The 25,297-nt window shown below is 37.9% G+C and overlaps 1 protein-coding gene across 1 annotated transcript in view; it reads left to right on the forward strand.

Annotated features, from left to right (window-relative positions):
• EDIL3 (EGF like repeats and discoidin domains 3) overlaps positions 1-25,297 on the forward strand; it is a 453,978-nt gene that overhangs the window by 204,908 nt on the left and 223,773 nt on the right. Inside the window, exon 4 of the mRNA XM_010376216.2 lies at positions 13,090-13,218. Within this exon, the coding sequence (XP_010374518.1) occupies positions 13,090-13,218 (129 nt within the window). The remainder of the gene's footprint in view (positions 1-13,089; positions 13,219-25,297) is intronic.

Here is a 25,297-nt window from a genome sequence, read left to right on the forward strand (position 1 = left end):
CAGCTTCTAGTCTATGCTTCACTTCTTCAGGGAACCTCTTATTAATAGGTTATTGGGACACAGGAGACCTTTCCTTCATGACATTTACATTTTCTTATTTGATTATTTTATATCACATTTCTTTACAATTTCATTTCTTTATGAGATTATTTGATTGGAGTCAGTCCTCTCATTTTCTGATGTTTCACAAGATTAGAAGGTGCACCTGTTTTGTTCACCTTTATAAACCTAGCACTTAGTACTTAGCTAGGTATAGTACTTAGCACTGTGGAACACAATAGAAGCTCTAAATATAAACTGAATAACTATATCAATAAATGAACAAATGAACCAATGGATGGAAATAGTATGTAACAGGGTAATAGAAAAACTTGTGAAGGGAATAAAAACAAACAATAGAGGAGAGTTGGTATGAAACTTTGGGCTATCTAGGAAGGAAAAGGAAATCAGGAAAAGAGGAGATGAAGAAAGGCATTTGGCATTTAAAGCTGCAGAGTCACTTGAGCAAAGTTCTAGGAATACAAGTGATCTTTAGGTGGTAGAATGGTAAATTAACTAAGTGAAGCATATTGGTTCATTATCATGAACAGTGGAGGTAACACTGAGGACATAAGATTAGTTTAAATTTATGGACTTTGGAATACCAGGCTGTAGGAGCTATCAGAAGCTTTTTGATTAGGTTTGCATGGTGTGTAGCTATGGAGGATGTGTAAGAGAGGGAGATCAATTAGGACACTATCCTAATAATACAGTTTATTGGATGCATCATTAAGCATCCATTCTAAGAGTAAAAAACTTATGATTTTGCAATTATTAAGTGTTTATGAAGGAAAAGCTGCTTTCTTGGAATGAAATACTTCAATTAATCTTTTTAAAAACAACAGCACAAAAAGCATTTTGACTAATGAGTAACTACTTGGTGTTGTTCTGGGAAACTATTTGGAGAAGCCTGAAGTTAATGGCTATAAATTTAGTTCAGTGTGATAAAGCCCCTCACATAGTTTCTTAGTTTTAAAATTTTTATTTAGTTTGTCTGTGTAAACTGATATATCCATAATGGGATAGTGGAAACTTCAGTGTATTTACTTAGCTCCTTTGTACCACATTCATCCTCTGTGATTTGACATAGATTCACTATGATAAAAAGTAAAAATGAAAACAAAGTTAACTTTTTTTTTTTTTCATCAATTTTGCTGTTCCTTTTTTTAAAAAAAAATATTGGTTTGCTTTGGTTTACAGAAAAAAATACCTTTTCTGTATTTGGGCAAGCATCCCTTAAGCTTTTACCCAGTGATTATAATAGCAGGCATTATGTACTGTTTGACATGATCATTACTTAATGCTCACTTAATAGAATTCTACAAGACCAAATTATCACAGTGGGTGAAGGAACAGATGGCCAGCTGGCCAGAATCCATGCCTGCTTTGTTTTATGCCTCCTCAAATCTGCCATAAGGAAGCCACATGTGAGACCTGAGGAGGCAATCTAAACAGTAACTCGCCTGTCCAGCTGTGCTTCCAATGTTCTCAGCTGTGAAGTCTAGGTAGGTGCCATTCCCAGATGAGTGCGGCAGGAACATCTCCTGCAGGAATCTCTCTGCTTCATGATTAAGATGACAGTCACAGAGGACAGATTCCAAAAGTAAAAATAGAAATCCTTTCCTCCACCTCCTGCCACTGCCTTCAAGATCAAAAATCACTCTGCTAAATTATAGGAGAAAGAACTGTAGCTTTGTGGAAGTAGTATACTTATTTTTAACACACATTGTTTATAATTATAAAATTATCCAAAATCTGATATTTTATAGATTGCTACAACATTCAACAAAGAAAATTAGGCTTGGCTGCAGCTTAACATTGAATTGTTGCAATCTGCTAGTGTAAATGAAAAAGGGCTGCGGATATTTATATCCAATCTCTAATTTTTGGGTTTCTGTTATAGATTATGATTTCCAGCTTGGGTTATATGCTGATATTTCTAAAATTAGTAATAATTTTAAGTCAATCATCACCTATTTATGAAGCAGTATCAAAGTATTTAGTTCTTCATTAGGGACTATGAGGGTACAAAAATATAAGGAGTAAAGATTCCTGTGCAAAACTAATTTGGAATTGAGTGAGGGAGACAAAAGAGATCCATGGAATAATTAGAGGATGAAGCAATGAAAAGTGAGATGCTAATCATGCAGTATAGGCAGCAAGTTGAGTAGGAGCCTGAAAAAGGTGAAGCGCTGTCAGAGAAAGATTGATGAAGAACATGCCATTTTTGTAGTTGCTTAGAGACACTATGTGAAATAGTGAGATTGCTTGATGCCCCTAAAACTTGGGCTGAGATATTTGTTTTTTATATATACACACACACACACACACACACACACACACACACATATATGTATATATGTGAGGGGCTTTATTACACTGAACTAAATTTATAGCCATTAACTTCAGGCTTCTCCAAATAGTTTCCCAGAACAACACCAAGTAGTTACTCATTAGTCAAAATGCTTTTTGTGCTGTTGTTTTTAAAAAGATTAATTGAAGTATTTCATTCCAAGAAAGCAGCTTTTCCTTCATAAACACTTAATAATTGCAAAATCATAAGTTTTTTACTCCTAGAGTGGATGCTTAATGATGCATCCAGTAAACTGTATTATTAGGATAGTGTCCTAATTGATCTCCCTCTCTTACACATCCTCCATAGCTACACACTATGCAAACCTAATGAAAAAGCTTCTGATAGCTCCTACAGCCTGGTATTCCAAAGTCCATAACTTTAAATACATATATATATATGTAGAAATACTTGTCTCTGGTCTGTCTTTAACTTATGCCTTGTCTAATTGATATGTGGAAAATGAAGCAAACTTTGGTAACTAATGGTAAACTTGAGTGATATCTTAGCACTTTGCACTGCAAGATGATGTGTATTCTCAAACTTTAATTGTATTGTATAATGAATGGCTTGTGAGTTCTGACAGATATACCTCTTAAAAAAGTGATTTGCAGGATTTTCTTTGGAAATAGCTCCCTGATCTAAAAAGAAAGACTTTTTAAGGAATTTTCTTAGCTTGAGGAAAATTATTTGATGTGTGCTTTATGAGTTATGTTGGATTACATTAATTTTTTCCAAAGTTTTTACAATAAATTTTTCATGGAAATCATTACTGTTATTCTGAAGGTCATCAGGAAAAATAAAAATATACTGATTATCAGCATAGCCCATAGTTTTGCCATCTATGTTTCTCTTAGATTATAGGAGTGTTCATGTTTATCCCATTGGCCAAAGATTTCAAAATGCACCTGGACCTTATATTACTAAATTCAAAAATGATAACAATTTCATATGGTATTCACTAACTCACAAAAGGCTTCTGCATACTAGCTTTATTATTAAGTATATTATGTCAGCTTTAGTTTTCTTAGTCTTTGAAAGAAAACCAAGCAGCAACATTGTTTTTGTCGTATGTTCATTACTAATTTTTATGTAAGCAATAACATCACACAGTCAGCAAATAATATTGGCCAACTCAAAGATGCCCAAAATTAGACAGCATGTTTTGAAGGATAAAAAATGTATATGCAGAGTGACTACAGAGTATTGATATAGAGTTCTGTTTGAGTGATAAAACTTTCTGAGCTGAGAATTGCCATTATGCAAGTAGTGGTTTAGGGAGGTTGTTTTCACAGCAGTGTGCAGGATGAATGGACAGGGGAAAGAATGGGAGACTGCCTCTTAACAAAGTGTAGCTGTAGCAATAGTTATCACTTTGCATAATGATAGATCTTCTACTAGGATTGGTTATTAATTTTCTTTAAAGTCATATTCATGTTTAATAAGATATTTATTTATTGGAGAAAAGGAAATATCAACTACTGTGCCACAATGATTACATATGTTTGTGGAATTAATATGTAAAGACTTTCTCAGAAAGTTGCTGAGTGCCTGAAAAAAATACTGCCATTAGCAAGCCCAACTCTAAATAATAGTTTAAGTGAATGAAAATTAACCCCAGGAAATCCTCCTCTCTTAATGCTTCCTCCTGTCATGCAGTGCCAGGCTCTCCTTGATGTCCCCTGGGTACCAATTCTGGATTCTATCTAGTTACTGCCCAAAATTTAGACTGCTCTCCTGATCTCCAGCACCATCAAAGCTTATCCCTCACTACTCTGTGATGAGAATCAAGTAAAATTAATTCTAGCTACGATTTTACATATTGATAATATGAGTGCTTTGCCAGACAATTCTAATACATAAAACTCTGGTTTACTTAATCAACTCCAATGCTATAACAAAACAACTACATAGGAACCATAAGGTGGGTTAAATAGTGCTCCCTAACCCCAATTCCTGTATACCAGGAACCCTGAATACAACCTTATTTGTAAACAGGGTATTAGTTTGCTAGGGCTTCCATTACAAAATACCACAGACTGCATGGATCAAACAACAGAAATTTGTTTTCTCAGAGTTCTGGAGGTTCTGGAGATTTGGTTTCTTTTGAGGCCTTTCTCCCTGGCTTTAAAATAGCTGCCTGCTTGCTGTGTCTTCACTTGGCTTTTCCTCTGTGTGGCAGAATCACTGGTATCTCTTGTGTGTGTTCAAATGCCCTATTCCTATAAGGACATCAGTCCGATTGAATTAAGGCCCACCTATATGACCTCATTTAACCTTACTTATCTCTTTGAAAAAGTCCTATATCCAAATATAGTCACATTCCGAGGTCCTGCAGATTAGAGCTTCAACATAGAAGTTCTGGGGAGGATACAGTTTAGCCCATCATAGGGCCTTTGTGGGTAAAAATTGTTAAGGATCTAAAGATGAAGACATATATGATTTATGGTGGGTTCTTATAAGAAAAGGAGAGAGACAATTAGAAGAAAGCCTGTGAAGACAGGCAGGGATTCATGTTATGCTGCTATAAACCAAGGAATGCCAGGAGTCACCAGAATCTGGAATAGGCAAGGAAGGATATTTTCCTAGAGCCTTCACAGGCTCTGTTGATACCTTGATTTCAGACTTCTAGCCTCTAGAACTCTGAAAGAATAAAATTCTATTGCTTTAAGCTACCACATTTGTGGCAGATTTTTACATTAACCTAGGAATGTAAACAAGGACCTCTAAAGCATCTCCACTAGTCATCTCAGTGCCTTCTTATAGACAGATGTATATAAAGATAGTCCAGTATTAATTCTTGAGGAGAAAATTTATCAACAGGTTTTGAGGGGGGGAGAGTCTATCTTCAGGTTTCAATTTTTATAATCTATCCAAATGCTTTTTTGTTTAATGAAAAATATATTAAATTTGCTGATTCTCCACTATGAGGGAATGTTTGAGATTGTATCATAAAATAGTTTAGATCTTTCTTCATATTCAAAATACTCATAAACTAGTTTTATCCTCAAATGGCTGAATTTTGCACATTTACATTTACAAAGGAGGAAGAGTACAAAGGAGAAGGAAAAAGAGCAGGACGAGAAGCAACGACTAGTGTTTAAAAAATAGTTTGCAAATGTCAATCGTGTGAGCGTTCCCAGAGTAATTTCTTTCTTTACAACTGCTTTTAAAATAGAGTGACAGTGGCTCAAAATGGCAACTGCCAAAATGTTTAAAAAAAAAAAAAAAAAAAAAGAAAGTTACATGTAACAGCAACACCGTAAGATAACTTTGATGTGTTTTTAACTGAGAATTTGTGGTGAAATTTGGGGTCATAGCTATTCCTATTTTATTCTCTTTGTAAACAACTGGTAAAAAGTATGCTATTGCCATTGCCTTAGTGACATTTCCTTACTACATAAAGTGTACATTTATTTTGATATGTAACTGGCAATGTTTTGGGGGCATATTTTTTTAAAAATTGACCAAAGTCTAGTACATATTATCACTGGAGAATGTTAACCTGTTTACTTTCTAATAATCTGCTTATGTATTGTAAGTTAGTCATGATTTGGGGCATAGTCTCTAAATGTATGAGAAGCTAATCATGTTACACATATGGAACTAACTCTAACTCTACTGTTGGAATTGTGAGGAGATAGATGCAGAAAAGTAGCAAACCATATAGATCTACTACTTTTGTGAGCAATTAATCTCGTTGACATACTTATATGAGCTTGCATTAAAAAATGCCTGAAAAGCATGCTGTTGAATTCAGTTGTTCATTAATATTGATCATACGCTGTCCCCATTGTGTTAGGAGCTGCTTAAAGATTACCTGCAAAAGTATTACAGCATTATTGATTTTAAAACTCCCTAAAGCCTCTTGTATCTTGAAAGTCCATTTATGCTTTCATGGTTAAGAGTGATATTACAATTGTTGTCTAATCAGATAATCTGGAATTTTATGAATACTAACCAGAACACAAGCTTATAGTCACCACTCTGTATACTTCTTCTTTATGCCCTAATGCATAGAAAGACAAACTTCTTTACAAGACTATTGAAGTGAAAGCAATTGAGATTGCCCTTGTCTTCTTTTTGTTTTACAGGCTCTGAGTGGTTGAGTAATACGCATTTGTTCTCAAACTATGATCTGCTATTAAACTATTTCAAAGTAGTGTGAGAGTGATATACATGTGTGCTTATGTGTGTGTGTGTTCTGGTATGTTATAGAAAATATGAGATGCCTCAAATATACTAAAGTTTTGGCTGCTAAAATTAAGAATATGGCCAATTCTTAATTTTCATGTTTTAATATGATGCCACTAGGCAATCCTAGAATTAAATTTCCAGGAACCATTATGTGAACAAAGAAATGTATTAATACCAAGCATAGTATTCACAGTAAAGGATAGCCATTGAAATTGCCTTAAAAATGAGATATCTAGTTATACATAGATAACTAAGGATATTTTTCTGATGTGAGATTTGTCTTTCAGGTGCTGACAATTTTAATACCATACAAAGTGCTTATCCCAAATTACTAGCAGAGTCCAGCACATAATGAGTACCTAACGAATAAATGTTATTTAACCTGAAATTAGCAAGGGAAACACCTTCTGTAGCATACTAGGCAGTGTCCATTTCTTTCTTGTCCTCCCAGTACAAGCAACACTATATGCTATACGTGATTATTGTTACTTATAGTGTTACAAGACCTTAAAGTAATATGTTTTTTTCAGTATCAAAATAGAGAAGATTATGGAATGGGGGTAACCCCAAAGACAAAAGTTTTCCAGGATCCCTAATTCTCATATGAATAGCCTGCTTATTATCACTTGGGGCAATAAAACTGGAAACTGTTGCTATTGAATCTCAAACATAACTTTTGGCTAGGAAGCAAATTTTGTAAGTTGAGACCTTGGACTACATTTATTATGTTATCTTTATATACTAACTTGTATTCTGATCATTTTATTTTGCTCATGCATAAAGTGAATGTTTCTATTTATATAGAAATAGTTGAATTAGGTGACTGAAACACTGTTAATGAGATTATACAAGTTACATTTTTCTTCATTATGTATTTGCCAAAGAATTAAGATACATGTAATCATTATGCAAAAGTACACATTCTAATGGTCTGTTATTTACAATTCAGTGTAATACGTTTGAAGCTTAAACCATATTAGAGACAAAACACATTGGAATCTAATTATAAATTAAAGGACTTGAAGCTTGAAAGGTGTAGAAAGGTTCCAGAAAATATCTAACTTAATTATTGAGTAAAAATCCAAAAGAAGGCCAGGTGCGGTGGCTCACGCCTGTAATCCCAGGATTTGGGGAGGCCGAGGCGGGCAGATTACGAGGTCAGGAGATCAAGACCATCCTGGCTAAAACGATGAAACCCCGTCTCTACTAAAAATACAAAAAATTAGCCAGGCATGGTGGCAGGCACCTGTAGTCCCAGCTACTCGAGAGGCTGAAGAACCTGGGAGTGAGCTGAGATGGAGCCACTGCACTCCAGCCTGGGTGACAGAGAGAGACTGTCAAAAAAAAAAAAAAAAAAAAAATCCAAAAGAAAATGATGTCATAAACCTAAAATTAGAATACAGTGTAGGCAGCAAATATAATTTTTATCACTCATTATTTCCATATCCTTGTTTATTCAAAATGTATCAAACACCTACTGTGTGCCAACATAAGTCTTCCCACACAGAATTTATGATCTAGTAGGGAAAAGCAGTAGGAAACCATTCAATTCAACACTTTGTCATGAGTACTTGAAAAAAAAGTGTGTACAAGGAACATAACATCAGTCTCACATTATAATTACAGAGTCTATCTCTTTTCATAATATCTAATACAACGTGACCCATTTCCTGAAAATACTCTGAATGTTTCCATTGCGGAGGATTTGGAGTCCTGTATTATTTGTAGCAACGTGCTTAGTGAATTCATGCTGATTCTGTTTACATCTGTGAAGACTAACATATGAATACACAGATTTTCAACATGGTAGGAAATGTGGCTTAATGGAAAGGGCATAGACTTTATAGTTAGGCAGAGCATGTTAAAATCTATACTTTTTCAGATAGATATGTTACTTATCCTCCCTGAGCCCATTTTATTGCCTCTAAAACAAGATTATAGTCTTACAAAGCATTACAAAAATAATATGTATACTCATATTGTCTAGTATGCATGCAAGGGATTCCAGAAAGGTTTAATCTTTGGCCCTTTTACTTTAGTCCATCCTCATCCATTAAATGAAAATTGCTGAATTTCTTGGAGTATGAAAAATAACAGCAGCCATAACCTCTGAAACAAGTAATCTTTTTCTAAAATCCAGATGTCAGCCAAGGTCATGATGTCTTTTGGTGTGTAAATAAAAGCAGCTCCAATGTACCAATTCACATCATCTGGAAATCCCAGAGGCTGCCCCAAGATTGCTGGGCAGGCTTCACCTGTGCCCTCAGGAAGTGTCCAGAATATTTGGGACTTAAGAAACCACTGTTCGCTCTATCTTCAGCTTCCTGAACCCATTGGATTCTTGAATCTCTTGGGCATCACATGCAGCAATACTTTTCCCCTTTTGCCAGGATAAGCCACATCAATAGTACAGCCCTTTCCCCTTGATTTCCCCAAGTACCACTCACAGGCATATGTGTTTAGCAGCTGTTATTGTAGAGCTCAATGCTCCAGCAGAAGCAATTCACATAGCACCTGTGCAAACAACTTAAACCTGAATTTTGGACATCACAATTTCTTACTAGCTACTTTTCATCACATATTACAGCCTCCCAGCACGTTGCTTGACTTCTCTGACTCCTTGAAGACTTTATTTCTGCCTTTCCTTTTATAATTTCTGCTTCTCAGTCTTCTGCATCCATTCCTCAGTTCTTCCCTTTATTTTGCAGATCCACTTAGGTCATCTTGCTCTTCTCACCTTCTAGCCAAGTTTCACTTTTACAAAGACACAGGAGGCCTGAGTAAATAGCATCATGGATTCCAGGTTCCTATTTGCCCCATTTTTGTTAGACAGACTTCCATTGACCTCCTTCCTTGGAATCACTGTTGTTTTCTGTTGTTGTTGTTGTTGTGATGGAGTTTCACTCTTTTAGCCCAGGCTGGAGTGCAATGGCACCATCTTGGCTCACTGCAACCAGCATCTCCCGGGTTAAAGCAATTCTCCTACCTCAGCCTCCAAAGTAGCTGCGATTACAGACATGCACTACTACACCTGGCTAATTTTGTATTTTTTGTAGAGACAGGGTTTCACCATGTTGGTCAGGTGAACTCCTTGACCTCAGGTGATCTGCCCACCTCTGCCTTCCGAAATGCTGGGATTACAGGTGTGAGCCATGGCACCTGGCCCAGAATCACTGTTTTAACTGCTGTCAAGAACTCGCAGAGGGCTTACTGTTTCCGTCATTTTCTATTCCTCCCTCGTCCAACCCTGTAAGTGTGAAGGAGCATGGAAGAGAGACTTATTTTCTCTGTGATGTAAATTACTCCACTCTCTTCAGTAATTTCTTACCAGTTTTGGTTTAAATAACTATTTTTTCTCCTAGGAACAAGTCCTTAAACCTAATTTTTCTCATATTAAGTGGTTTCTAGGGAACATTTCTGAATTCATATTGAGTTTTTTTCCTCACCTACAAAATTGAAAAGTCAGATTAAGTGATCTCCAAGGATTCTTATTTGCTTAAAATTATATAATTTTTGACTATAGTTATTTATATGTTATTTTCTTTAGCTGTTATATACTTTGCTATCAGTTATCAGTTAATTTTACAATCTGTCATTTTTACTCTCATTTGAAGTGAATTGATGAGTCAAAACTCTAACATCACTATGATTTCATTCTCCCCTCCTCAGTTAGTTGATGCTCTGAGAAGTACAGATTTTAGAATCCCAGATTGTTAGTCTGAGGCCTCAGTCTGTCACTGATAGATATTGATTGAGAAATATTATATAGTATTTCTGATCTTCAGTATTTTAAACAATCTGTAAAAGAGGATAATAATGACAAATGCCCAAGTTATAGTAAAGAACAAATGAGATGATTTATGTGAAAAGAGTTTATAAATTATAAGGCACTCTCAAATGTTAATTAATTTGTGAGGAGGGAAGAAGTGGAAACTGAGAAAGAGGAGAAGGAGAGATAGGTCCTGTAGCATGATTTTCATTTTTTAGCAATGAAAGAAAATGGTTCAAATTGTTCTATAACTAGTCATTGGTCATTCACCTTTTTTCCTGTCTCAGATATTGGCAATGTACCACCTCAAAGGCAGATGTTAGATAATTTAATTGATATGTGCTTCACAGCACAAAACTGTCAACTTAAATAAATATATTGTTTTAATTGGTGTGGCGCTGACAAAAAAAAAAAAAAAAATCACAGATCCCCTGAATCTTTTTTACTTTGTGAAAATCAGCCCTATCAGGAAGTCAAGGTTCAGGAACTGAACAGTTGCCGCATTGTTTCCTGTTCCATGTGCATATTTATTAGACTCTACAACCATTGAATTTCATAACATTTTAAACAGAAGGAAATGGAGGGTCAAATACACCTCTCAGAAGAAGAAATAGATTCATAAAATCTTGCCCCAGTGCAGGACAAATTTGCCTACCTTCTAAGTCCTCACCCATGGTTGAGATCCGATTGCAGTGCTTGAAGTGATGATGGTGATTTTTTTTTTCCTCCTCATACTTTTCTCTTTTTTTTAACTTTTACTTTTTTGAGACAGGGTCTCATTCTGTCACACAGGCTAGTGTGCAGTGGTGTAATCTTAATTCACAGCAGCCTCAACCTCCCAGGCTCAAGCAATTCTTCCACCTCAGCCTCCTAAGTAGCTGGGACTACAGGTGCACAGCACCATGCCTGGATTTTTTTTTCTTTTGTATTTTTTGTAGAAGTGGTGTTTTGCCATGTTGCCCAGGCTTGTCTCGAACTCCTGGGCTCAAGCAGCCTGCCTGCCTCAGCCTCCCAAAGTGCTGAGATTACAGGTGTGCACCACTTCATCCAGCCCTTGTTTTGTTAGTGTTTTTGACCCATGCAGGAGGTGTCATTCTCTATAGCACTCTCTATTCAATACCCTTGCCGCAACCCAGTTGCCTCAAGTTATTATTATTCATTTGTCCAGCTCTTCTACCTTGCTTCTTGTTTCAGCTGAACACACTCCTTTTCTGAACTAATCTAGGGCTTTCAAAATCATCTCTTCATACATAGTCAGACACTTAGTTTAATTACCCTTGCTTTCCTTTCCTAATATGTACATCTTAACTTCCTCTTCATTGGCTTTTCTTTTCCTTATAAATATGTTCTACTCTGTCCAATTAAAACAAGTACAGACTAAATTAGAGAAAACTATAGTTTTTTGTATTTGTCTTTTTTCATCTCCCAGGGAGAACTTTTCCTTCCTTCAACTTGACTCTTCCCTTCTTCACGATCTCAAGTCTGGATTCTGTCCTGAGTCAATTAACATCCTGCAGGAAGAAGACAATAAGATGGAATTAAAAGTGTTAAAGATTTTTAGGGGGGAATGTCTGTGATGGACAAAGGGGAGAGAGAGCAAGAGTAGATAGGATGAGCCTACAGACTGTGACACAGCCTGTCACTTTGAAGGGAGAAAAGGAAGGAGAGAACATTGCATAGAAAAAGTCTCAAACCGCTATGGTTTTAAGAAAAATCTCAGCCACACCAGTGGGGCACCTCAGAGTACAGAATGTTCATTAGAGAAATCCCAGGTCAGGCATGACTGGCCCAGCTAACTCTATGCCCCTTTGGTATTTAATTTTTGGCTGGGGAGCCTGGCCTTGAAATAAATGCTGCCACAGCAGATCCTGTGGTTCAGTAGTTGGATGTTGTCGGCTAACCACACTCCTGGCAGCTGGTTTTCTCCAAGAGAGCTCTGAGCAGCACCACACTTTCATTAGCAGCCACAGTTACTAAATAATCTGCTGTTACTTTCTCAAAGTTTAAAAATGGCCATCAGCCCCTCTTCTCTAAGTATGCAACTTTTGATGAACTGCTCCTTTTAGATTGGCAGAAAATATGCTTCCCCAGAGGTATGTTCCACCATAAACTCATAGTCTATAAAAGCTTTGCAACCAGCTATCCAATTCACTTGGTTTGTGTGGTTACAGCCATATGCTACTTGCACCAACAGAGGGACAAAAAATTGTGGAGTTGTGAATGCAACTCCAGAAATTGCTATTCAGTATTACGTTTTAAATTTTTTTTTATTTTTATATTATTATTATGCTTACTTTTTAAACACACAGTATTACTTTTGAAACACACAGGAGTATTCTACAATTCAGAAATTTTAATATCTAATTTACTACTAATAATTTTTTGAGTGCTTTACAAGTGACAGACACTGTTCCGGGTATTTTATATGTATGAACTCTTTTCATCTGTATTATAACCTCTTAAGGCAAATGTTTTAGTATTGACATTTAACAGAAAAGGAAACAGGCACAGAGAAGGTATGTATATATCTCAAGACTGCATGACTGTGAAGTGGTAAAACCAAGATCCAAACCCAGGCCATTAGTCTCCAGAGCTCATACAACCAGTACATTTCCTATGCTACTAATATCCAGAACACTTTTTTCAGTAAAATTATTAATTGTAAAATGTTGACTTAATGCCGACTTTTAAGAATATGCATCAAGCAGAAATATTTTTTTCTGTCTTTCAGGTCCCTGCATTCCTAATCCATGCCATAATGGAGGAACCTGTGAAATAAGTGAAGCATATCGAGGTGACACATTCATAGGCTATGTTTGTAAATGTCCCCAAGGATTTAATGGGATTCACTGTCAGCACAGTAAGTTATTCATAGTCATTGTGCTTTTTTATTATTGATTACAAAGTATACAAGCCATAGTCATTCTTGTTTGTAGTAGAATCATAGAATCTTAGAAGTAGAAGAGAGCCCTGGCATTTGGCTAATGCTGCTTCTCTCCCATGGATTATACCATGGCCACAGCAGAGGACTCCTAGACTGTATTTCAATCCTCCCAGTGGCATGGGAGGCTTGTAGTCTTCTGGTCAGCCCTTTTTATTAATGCCCCACCATCCTTGCCAAAAGTTGCACTTGACATTAAACTGATATCTGTCGTCTCTTTCATGTTTGTCCTAAAGTCACATCCTTTAAGTTTTCCAAAAATTATTCTGGTGATTAGGTTCAGAGATGATACCCAGAAAAAAGAAAAAAAAAAAAAAAAAAACCTGCCACCCTGCCCTTAAGCCAGTTTTCTCCTTCTTACATGTTGGCATTTTTAGTGTGAAAATCTTTGAATGCTCAACAAATATACTACCTGCACTTCTTTGTTTAATCCCAATTCTTATTTATCTTGGAAGGTTAAAGAAAATAGATCCCACTAGTGATGATTTCTTCTTAGAAGGAGGGATGAACATAATTGCCAAATAAATAGTGTGGTGCCTTAGTGCTATAGGTGTTCAGCAAGCAGAGGGGCCACAGCCAACTCTAAGCTGTCAGGGAGATTTCTCACAGAGGTTGCCACATGCGAGCTGAGTCTTGAAGGAGGGACAGAATGTTGATCAGAGATAGGGGAATGACACATAGTAGGAAGAGTGAGGAAGGAATAGGCAAGCCATGATTTCTGTATCGATGGGTAAGACAATGGTATTAAGAACAATAAGGCAAAGCTGGATTTGTCAGCTAGAGCTGGATATCCAAGCATCAGAAAAAACAGAGCGCCTTCTGGCTTTGTGATTTTTGGGAGTATCTTGTACTTTTCTGGAGACATGCCATGGCCAAAAGTTTGTAGAATTTCCATAGAAGCCTATTGTAGTGCATGGGCATGTGTGCTTTGTACAACTGCCATCTAAACTGCTTGTAATTGTCCCTAAAAGCTCAGATCACCAACAAAGAAATGAAAGGCTGTGGATGTTTCTCAGGTTGGGCCCAGAGGTGCCAAGTCTAGGTCTCCCTAATGGTAGCATCACTGCTCAGCCTTCACACATGGACACTTCAAAACAGCCCTGGAAAGATAGACATAGAAGCCCAGAATCTCAGGAGCCTTGACGTTCACTTAATCCCACGAAGACAATATTACTTACCCTTACTTACCTTGTGATGTGGTATCAGAAGCAGTGCCCAGAAGGAAACAGACTGGCCACCCCAATGGAGCCCCTTAATTCTGAGCTTCTTGTATATAGCACACACACTTACAGAGGATGCCTCTGGAAGAATCGGATTTTCATGCTGGGCTGCTGTCCAGTGTTCAGAAGCAAGTCTTATACCTAAGGTCATATTATCCTAACTTCCTGTTTTTGTATGGGATCCAGGAGGCAGTAGGTGAGAGTATGTAAAGGCTTTATACTTAAAGTACAAGTATACTTAAAGGCTTACTGTTAGAATATATCCCTATTTGGAAGGACAATATGTGGAAGACATGTACAGAACCCTGATGTCACTTAAGTAGTTCACATTTATTAACTCTCCCACCATGACTTACTGTTGAAGTCAGAGTGAAGTTGAGGCCTGCCCTTAAACCAAGAGTTGAGAAACTTTAAATGTTAGTTCTAATTCACAATATCTATACAGTGGTACAAAATTGTTTTCACATTTCTAGACCTTGTTTTCTTCCTGTTGGGAAGGTCAGGTTAGTTTTAGTTATCTTTAATGGCCTGGAAGTCCCATTGAAGACATCGAGTCATCATTTGTCTTTTTTTTTTTTTGGTTATATAAGTGAGGCTGCTCCAGAAGGGTGTTAGCAAGTATGTGTCCACCTGCGTCTGACTCCTACACATAATTGGCCATGAATTCTTTCTAGAGGACTATCAGGTTTGGGAAAACAGAATAAATAAATAATTTTTTTCCCCATTCTCCATGGTGGAAAATCCAAGTCTTTTATCTCATAGCTTCATACTATATTCAAACAAGCTTATAAATTCATATAATTTTGTTGAATTTCAAGAGTTACTTCAAAGCACAAAGAAATCTTTCCCCTTAATACATCTAACCACCCCCACAACAATATTTTAAACCCATATTAGGAATTGCAATGGGAAGCCCAAGGCTGAGAGATTCAATTCGGAACTTGGATTTTGTTGTCTAAACCACCTAGTCCCTATTTTCTTCATTGCATTATTAGAAGCAACAGAAAACAGAGGAAAAAGGACTGGATTTGGAAGCAGAAACCTAGATTTGTGACCTTACCTTTACAGTTATTAAATAAGTGACCCTGAGCCGGTCATTTGATCTTTCTGTGATTTCAGACATACAAATTGGAGAATTGAACTGGAAATAGATGGTCTTTGGTTCATATAAACCATGAGTATTATGAATAAATGGATAGCTTACTCACTGTACAAAGGTTAGCAAGCCTTCCTCTTTATAGATGAAATTGAAAGGGATGATATATTGAGAAAGCAGCTATAGAAGTGCTAGGGGCCCTGGAAGCTTCCTCAGCTAGGAAAAACAGAAAAACAGCTCTTTAAACTCTTGTAAGGATTGCTAGGTATCTGGGTTTGTTTTTCATGGTGGTAATAGTTTTAGGACCTAGATATTTAGAACCTTGCTACTCAAAATGTACTCGTGCATCAGGATCTTCAGGAAGTTTATTAGAAATGCAGATAAACAGGCATCACCTGAAATCAACTGAATCAGAATCTGTATTTCAAAATAATTCCCGGTTAACTCTCATACACATTGAAATTTGAGAAATGCTGCATAAGGCTTTGAATAGCCAAAAATGATAGTTTCATGGCTGAGCAACTGTCATATTCAGTTACATAACAATAAATATAGGCAAAATATTTAAGGTTTGTGAAAAGCAAAACTATACTGAAAATCAATAAAAATGAAAGTTGTACAAATATAGCGTGAACATTTCATTTGTAAAAAGAAATTTAAACAATTCTTCAGACAGCTATGTTGAGGGGACTTTTAAATTTTGTCCTTTATGACAGAATGTTAACTAAATGTCTTTTGGAAAATAGCTAGACATTTAAAGGACTTTAAATTTCATGATACAGGAGTGACAAATATATAGTTAATAGGTCTATTTTAACAACTTTTTTATCAATATGTGACAAATTAGAAAAAAATATTTCCAGCATCAGCGTTATTACCTACATATGCTTTTTAAAATGTTTTTGGGATTTTATCATTAATAGACTTAACTTTTAGAGCATTTTAAGTTTACCAAAAAATCGAGCAGAAAGTGCACAGTCCCATATATCCCTCCTCCAACATAATTTCCCTTATTAACATCTCTCATTGCTGTGGTACATTTGCTATCACTGATGAACCAGTACTGATACCTTATTACTAAAGGCCATAGTTTAGGGTTCACTCTTTGTATTGTATAGTTCTATAGGATTTGATATTTGTATCATATCATGTATCTACCATCACAGTATCATACAGCGCAGATTCGCTAAACTAAAAATCCCCTGTACACCTATGTATCATTTCCTACTTATCTCAACCTTTGCAACCACGGATCGTTTTACTGTCTCTGTAGTTTTTCCTTTTCTGGAATGTCATGTAATTGAAATCACATAGTATGTAGCCTTTTAAGACTGATATTAAGGTTCCTCTGTGTGTTTTTAGGACTTAATAGTTTATTTACTTTTACCTCTGAGTATTAATCCATTTTATGGGTGTACCATAGTTTGTTTATAAATTCGGCATTTGAAGAATATCTTGGTTACTTCTAGTTTTGGGCAATTATAAATAAAGCTGCTGTAGACATTCATGGCAGGTTTTTGTGTGGACATAAGTTTTCAACTCATTTGGGTAAATACCTAGTAGTGCAATTTCTAGATCTTATGGTAAAAGTCATTCAATTTTGTAAAAGAACCTTCAAATGGTCTCCCACATGGTCGTTTTGTATCCTCACCAGCAACGCATGAGAGTCCCGGTGTTTTACATCCTTACCAGCACTCATTGTGTTTTGGATTTCAGCTATCAGATGTCCTTTTTATGGTAATGAAAGTAGCATGAGGTTATAACTTTATAAGAATAATGATTAGTATTGGATTTGGTATAGAATTACTACATTTATATATATATATACACACACACACACATACACACACACACACACACACACATATGTATATTTTCAAATGCCATAGAAGAATGTGAAACATACACATGCATGTGCTCACACACAGGCATACACACACACACACATATATATACATACACATCTCTGTGTGTGTAAACTATAGAATGAATTGAGCACCAAAATTGTCTACAGGTCAAACTTTTGAAAATCATTTTTAAGCAAGCAGTTTTGTGCTGTCGGCTGCATTTGGGACTGGCTAGAGTGATTATTTTTTATTTATTGCCTGGTAACAAATGTAATGCCATAGGGAAAGGCTGTTTCTTCACTCCCAGAACTCTTTCCCAGCTTCCCACAGAAGGCATGCTATATGTTCTTCTTTACCTTTGCACAGCTCCACAGACTTTGATTCATTTTAAGAACACATTTTCTTCGTTCCTACTTTTCAAGAAAGGAAGGCTGATCTGGGAGCCCACTGAGCCTGGAAAGAAACAGGACAGTTCAAGAGAATTGGCCCATGTTATCACATTAGCTCAAGATAGAAAGCTTCCATACATACACACACACACACACACACACATATACACATATATATATATGTGTATATTTACCACCGATAAAGTTGGCCAGAAAAAAAACAATCAAAATCTCCCCTCTTTTTGTATATTCTAACTACTTTAAGTCAGTTTGGTCTTAATTTTATATTAGTGATTAATGCAGTCACACATTTAACCAATATTTATTGGGGTCATGAGTCCCTTTTGTAACTTCCATATTTTACTTTTCTCAGAGTTTTTCAATGATATTTGCTGTTTTCATGATCATTCTTAATTGCATTAAACACATATTTGGCAATTACATGCTTTGTCTTCTATGTTACACTTGTTAAACATGTAGATTACTGGCCCCACTTCAGCTCTATTGAATCAGAATTTTTGGTTGGTACCCTGAATTTAGTTAAAAGCATCCATATGATCCTTCAGTACACCAAACTTGAGGATTACTGACTTAAGGAATGACCACTATCTTCAATCTCCAAATGATACTGGAGGAACCATGCTGTGAGGGGAGGAATTCTGGTCGGACCTGAGTTTCTGCTGCAGCTCTATCTTGGTGAGCTGATGAAGCATCAGTTGGCATTTAATGGATCTGTGCCTAAGGTTTCTCATCTAGTAAATCAGTTCACTTCAACAAGCACTGACTGAGAACTTCACACCATTGAGTGTGGAAATAACAGTTCTTTAAAAACTGCCATTAACAATCCTTTGTCCTGCTTCCCTAAACAGATGTTTGTTAAGATCAGATGAGGCATTTCCAAACATACTTTACAAGCTTTTAAAAGTTAGGTATGCCTAATGGACTAATACTTTAAAATATAATGGGGATTCCTACTGGTCTTTACTTTTTCCCTTCCTTTGAAAACAATTTTTTCAGGAAACATTTTTTGTTGTAAGGCAGGGGAGGCTCAGGCACACTATGTACCTCCATGCTTTTCTAGAATTCCTCTTATTATTAATTCTTACTTTAAGTTACTCTTTATAATTTTAACTTGATGGCTTCTTTTAGCTTTTTGTTGTGTTGGATTGCCATTAATGTCAGTGGGGATGACACCACTTTGAGAGGCCAGAGAAGAGACCCAGAATGAGGCAATGAGACATGGGGTTTATTGAGACATGGAGGTTACATACAGTGTGGTCCTGTAGCAGCGGGCTGGACAGAGCTGCCACCATCTACAGAAAGCATGCAGTGTAAATAGCATTTTCACTTAACACCCTCCACCTGGCAATCTCAACCTAGCTTAAGATGTTATTGCTATCAGGTGCATTTACCATACACCTCAGCTCAGCATCTCCTTGAATGGCCCTCACATTTTTATCATATCATTCTTCTGTGATTTCCCCGGCACCAGGTATGCAGAGAACCATTGCGGCCAGATGTGGCAGCAGCAATACAAACTACAACAAAAAACAAGTAACAATCACACTGCAAAGATAGTTCTTCCAAGCACTTGGGAGTTGATCCTGGACATGCCATGGCAGGCCCATGGTGGAGAGTGGCAGCTCTCCATAGGCCTAACAGTCTGTCTTGTTCGAGAGAGGGGCCACAGCCTGTGCCCAGTCAGTGAAGAGGTTAGCTGCCTACCATCTAACCAGATGACACCCAAGCACCTGACCAAAAAGCCTGAACTTTGGACCCTTTCTGAATCAACCATCCATCCTCCTTTGCCTAATGGGACAACAAAGTGGGGGCTGCAGCCGACAGGCTGGAAAAAAACTTAGAAACCAGCATATCATCAGTGCAATGGAAAATAGGTACCCCCTCCATTCCATAACCATCTATTGCTGTTATAGACCCTTGGAAATGATGAATGTTACCATACATGAGAGTGCATTCTACTCTAGTATCCACTAGGGCAAGCACAGCCTATTCTTAGGTGTCCAATGTATAGTTAGTTCTACATATGGCCTCTGGTCCTTAGACACCCTAGCCACCATTGCTCCCATCAGAAATTTGAAGCCTTGGCCTTCATCCAAGTCTGCCATCCAAGATGGCAGGTGCCTACTCCTGCCATCCCTCTGCAGGAGAGGGGTGGACTGAGCCTGAGGCTCTTTAGAGAACCTCTGTTCTAGCTTGAGCTTCTGCCATAGTCTGACCAAGACAGCATCAGGCTGTCTTCACCATCACAGTAGGCATTCCTGCTAGCATGCCATGCCATATCTTCAACAGGCCACCCTGATGGGCCCCTCAACTGTGTCCTTTCCCTCGGCTCCTTTGTTTTTCATCCCAGCAGTGCACCACCACCCCCCGCCAACAACCACACCCACAGACGAGTGCACCATACCTTTGGTTTGGCAGGGACTCTTAGATGGTGCCTTTCATGCCAGCAAGAAAAGTTCATTGCTGGGACCTTGGCAATGCTGAGCATAGATAGCATGCTTCACTCCTAATTCCTGGAGGAGCGCCCTGCAATTCCTCCATAGTCTGTCATCACAAAGGCCACGTGGGGACGTCTCCTTCACTTGCCCTGGCTACCTTGCAGCAACACTCACCCAGCTTAGGAAGGGGATGGCCCCATCTCCATTACTGGCACCACAGAGGTGCTGCGTCAAGGTCGGGTGGTTTGTGATGGACGCCATTTTGCCATTTTACTCATCTCAGTTCTGGAGAGTATAATAGCCTCTGCCGCCGTGTTCTACAGATGCAAAAGCCACCCCATCATTGACTCTCTACCCTTCTGCCTGAACCTATTTTTTATGTCCACCAATTCTACAGTGGGGTCGTCCCACATTGTGGTGTGCTGCTGTCTTCCGGGGGGCGGGGGAGGGGCAGGGGTGGCGGCAGTCGTGCGACTCTGCTTCCAGTGGGTGCAGGGGAGTTGGTGACTCTTCATATAAGCTACCTGACAAGCTAGGGTCTCCATTTTGTCTGGCACCTCTTTGTAGTCACAGCTCGTCCTGCAACTGGCAGACCCTCACCTGCACCATGAGCTCAGCCTCTATGGCTGCTTGGAGCAGCATAAGAAGCCGCCAGCCAACTGTAACTTCCACAGCTCAGGCATCTGACCCTCACTCAGTCAGATCCACACTCTGCAACAACTCTCCCAGACCGTTCAGCGTTTTCAAGACACCTCCATCCTCAAGCGCGGGGCCCCATCCATCAAGTGTAGCAGCTACCAGGCCCCACATAGACATACATGGCCAGTCTAGGATTTATCTCAGATTTCTCCTTCTCAGATCCTATCTTCTGGGCACTCATGGAGTTTTCTTACCTCCTGTTGTCATGCTGGACCTCCGTTTACTTTAGTAGGGATGGCACTGGGTTTGAGAGGCTGAAGAGCAAACCCAAAGGCAGCAAAGGAGACAGGGTGTATCAAGGGGAAATTACATAGGGTGCTGCTCAGTGGCAGTAGGCTGGACAGGAGAGCCACCACTGCCTGCAGAAAGCATGCAGTTAATACAGTATTTTACACTTAATGCCCTCCAACTGGCAACCTCTACCTAGCTTGTCATTGTTGTTGGGTGCATATGCCATGCAGGGTCATTCTTAGGATATGCTTAAGTTATTGCTATCAGGTGTATCTACGGTACGCTGGTGGTTGTACAGTATACTTTTCCACTAGAAAACCAATATTCCCTAATAAAGAATTAATCTCATTCTTTCCTTTTGTTCTTTCTTGTGTGTGTGTGTGTGTGTGTGTGTGTGTGTGTGTGTGTGTGTGTGTGTTTTGTTTTCTTTTTTTAAGACAAAGTTTCTATCACCCAGGCTGGAGTGCAGTGGTGTGCAATCCTTGCTCACTGCAACCTCCATTTCCTGGGCTCAAATGATCTTCCCACCTCAGCCTCCCTAGTAGCTGGGACCATAGGCGTGCCACCACGCTGAGCTAATTTTTGTATTTTTTATATAGTCAGGATTTCATCATGTTTCTCAGGCTGGTCTTGAGCTCCCGGGCTCAAACAATTCCCCCACCTTGGCCTCCCAACGTGCTGGGATTACAGGTATGAATGACCATGCCAGGCCAAGAATTCACTTCAAAAACTGTAAATTTTTACCTGAAGTTATCACTGACACTTGCAAACTATATAACAATATTGGTGAAATAAAGACCTCCAAAAAGACTTCCAAAATAGACTTGTCTCCAACCCTAGAAGATTTTCAGACTGGAATTGAGAAATTTTCCTGCTTTCCAATGGTTTTGCTGGTCAGTGTGAGACACTTTAACTCTGTAAACCAAAGGCTGTCAAACTTGCTGTGCATATGAATCATGTGGGGGTCTAGATAAGTATACAGATTCTTCTTGCCAATCTGTAGAGATTCCAACTTAATAGTTTTGGAGCCAGGTCTGACTATTTAATAAGGACCCTAATGAAAGTGATGCAAATGGATCTAGAACTCTGGTTTTCAACCTTGGCTACACATTAGAGTCACCTGGAGCATTATAAAAAATACCAATGCCTGGCTCTCACCCCAGAGATTCTGACTTATCTGGACTATGGTATAGGCATTAGGAGTTTAAAAACCTGCCCAGAAAATTCTAATGTACAACTAAGACTGAAAATCAGTGTTCTAGAACCATATGTGAAGGGTTACAATGCCTTAAAGAAACTAAGTGCAGAAATAGTCAAAGAGAAATCAAGCTTGGGATAGGTTATTATAATCCCACACTGAATGTGTGATCTCACAACCTCATTGAATTCAACCTTTATTTGAGATAATGGAAATTGTCTTATAGCAAAAACCCCAAAATGATTAAAAGAATCAGTGCAGAAAAATATATTAGCTTACTACTTTTAAAATCTAACCCTCACTTAATCAGATCCACCCTCTGCAGCAACTTTTAGCCCGTAACCTATCTATAATAGCCAGAGTTCCAAGGCATTTTTATTTTCTTGTTTTTCTCCTTTGGCTGGGAACCAACAAAGAACATTGTCATGGCAGACATATATAATAGCTATTTGCACAAATGCACTAGTCCAGTATAGACACAAAGCTTGTGATTTTTATGATACTCAGATATGCATAAAATCCAAAATATTTGAAAATTGCTACTTTAGATTAGCAGTAAAACATTTTCTGTCTTCTGTTATTTATTTTTAATATGATTACCAGAAAAACAATAATCTCTGAACAAAAATATGTTAGACACATTTTGCCAGAAGATTATACTCATGAAGCTGGTGTATTTGTATTAATAGGCCTGAACTTCTAAAACTGATTCAGCCAGGCGTGGTGACTCACAGCTGCAATCCCTGCACTTTGGGAGGCTGAGGCAGGTGGATCACCTGAGGTCAGGAGTTCAAGACCAAACTGGCCAACATGATGAAACTCCGTCTCTGCTCAAAATACAAAAATTAACCAGCCATGGTGGTGCGCGCCTGTAATCCCAGCTACTCTGGAGGCTGAGGCAGGAGAATTGCTTGAACCCAGGAGGTAGAGGTTGCGGTGAGCTGAGATCGCACCACTGCACTCCAGACTGGGCAACAAAATGAGACTCCGTCTCTAAATAAATAAATTAATTAATTAAAATAAAATAAAATAGAATTGATTCATAATTTTACATTGAAGCAGAAATAGTATTATAAATGTAGTTTTTAAAAAAATTGCATGTGATTCAAATTTCCTAGGCCTTCCAGCCAAAGGTGGTACTGATTTCTAAATTACTGTTGCTCTTAGTTATCATCTTCCAAGTAAGTTGCTTAGATAGGACTTCATTCTGCCCTAAAGTCTTCCCCAACCATGTCAGGAAATAACTTACTTATTTATCCATTTGATAAATATTTAATGAGAGCTTACTTACTGTTTTGTCAGGGTGCCACTGCTGTTGTTCTGACCTTGAACATGGTGATAAGGGAAGACTACTCTGCTCTCTGCTAGTGGCCATCTAGCCAACTAAAATTGTACATGGTCTAAGGTCAAGGTCAAGCCTAGCCGTTTTAATGGCATTGGGTCTTCCTATGTTCCTGGGATTTGGAAAGACATGTGTCTTTTCCCAGAACCTCCTAAATCGTTTTGTGAACACAGTTGCTCAGTCTTTCTTCCTTAACTGCTCTTTCATTTGGGGTTCAGATATCTCAGGCTGTTTGGGAACAGATACTATGGCCACACCTCTCTTATTCTCATCTCTACTGTCTTTCCCAGGAAATCATTTTTCAGTCTCATTTCTCCTGGAAGGGCAGCGACAAACAAGAGAATAAATCTTCATGAGGATCTGAAGCTCACTTGTACAACAAATATGCTATTAACTCCCTACTCAGTGCCAAGCACTAATCTGGATAGTGGAATATAGCACTGAACCAAAATAACCAAATCTCTGCTGTCATAGAACTTGATTAATGGAGAAAAGGATAATGAAAATGTGACACAGGCATTACCATACGGCCCAGCAATTACACTCTTGGGCATTCGTCCCAGATAAGTAAAAAGTTAAAGTTCACACACATACCTGTACCTGGATACTCAAAGCAGCTTTATTTGTAATAGCCAAAATACAGAATTGCACAGATGCCCTTCGACAGGCGAATGGTTAAAAAAACTGTGGTACATACATACCATGGAATTGCTACTCAGCAATGCAATGAAGGACCTATTGATACATACAACAACTTAGATAAATCTCCAGGAAATTAAGCTGAGTGAAAAGAAAAGTCAATCCCAAGAGAATACATACTAGATGATCCATTTAATTACATTTTTGAAATGATGAAGTTTTAGAAATGGAGGATAGATTAGTGGTTTCTAGATGTTAGGGACAGAGGGAGGTGAGTGTAGTTATAAAAGGGCAACATGAGGTTCCTTGTGTTGGAACCATTTAGTATATTGACTGTGATGACACATACAAAAACCTACATATGTGATACAATCTTATAGAGCCTAATTACATACACATATCAATGTAAGTAAACCAAGAGAAATCTGAATAAGACTGTACTCTCATAGTAATGTCAATATTTTGGTTCTGTTTTTATACTGTAGTTTGTCAAATGTTAACCATCGAGGATAACTGATTAAAGTATACATGGTATTTCTTTGTATTATAGTTTTTCAAATGGATATGAATCTATAATTATTCCAATTAAAATTTCAATTAGAAATAACAGCACCGCAGTGCATAATAACAAGTTTTGTTATGTTTTGTAAGAATGGAGATTATGGAGCAAAGGGATGTGAGTGCTGTTTTAGAGCTTGGCCAAAGAAACTTGCTCCTACCAAGTAACAAGCAGAGATGTGAATGAAGTCAGGGGGTCAAGCATGTGAATCACAAGGATTAGCAAGTATTGAATCCTAAGATGGGTATGTGTCTGGAGCATTGTAAATGAGTAAGAGGGTGGGCAGAAAGAGGACCTGAGCAATAGTCAAGGTCTTATA

This window comes from Rhinopithecus roxellana, chromosome 3, assembly GCF_007565055.1.
Source record: "Rhinopithecus roxellana isolate Shanxi Qingling chromosome 3, ASM756505v1, whole genome shotgun sequence".
Lineage (NCBI taxonomy): Eukaryota > Metazoa > Chordata > Mammalia > Primates > Cercopithecidae > Rhinopithecus > Rhinopithecus roxellana.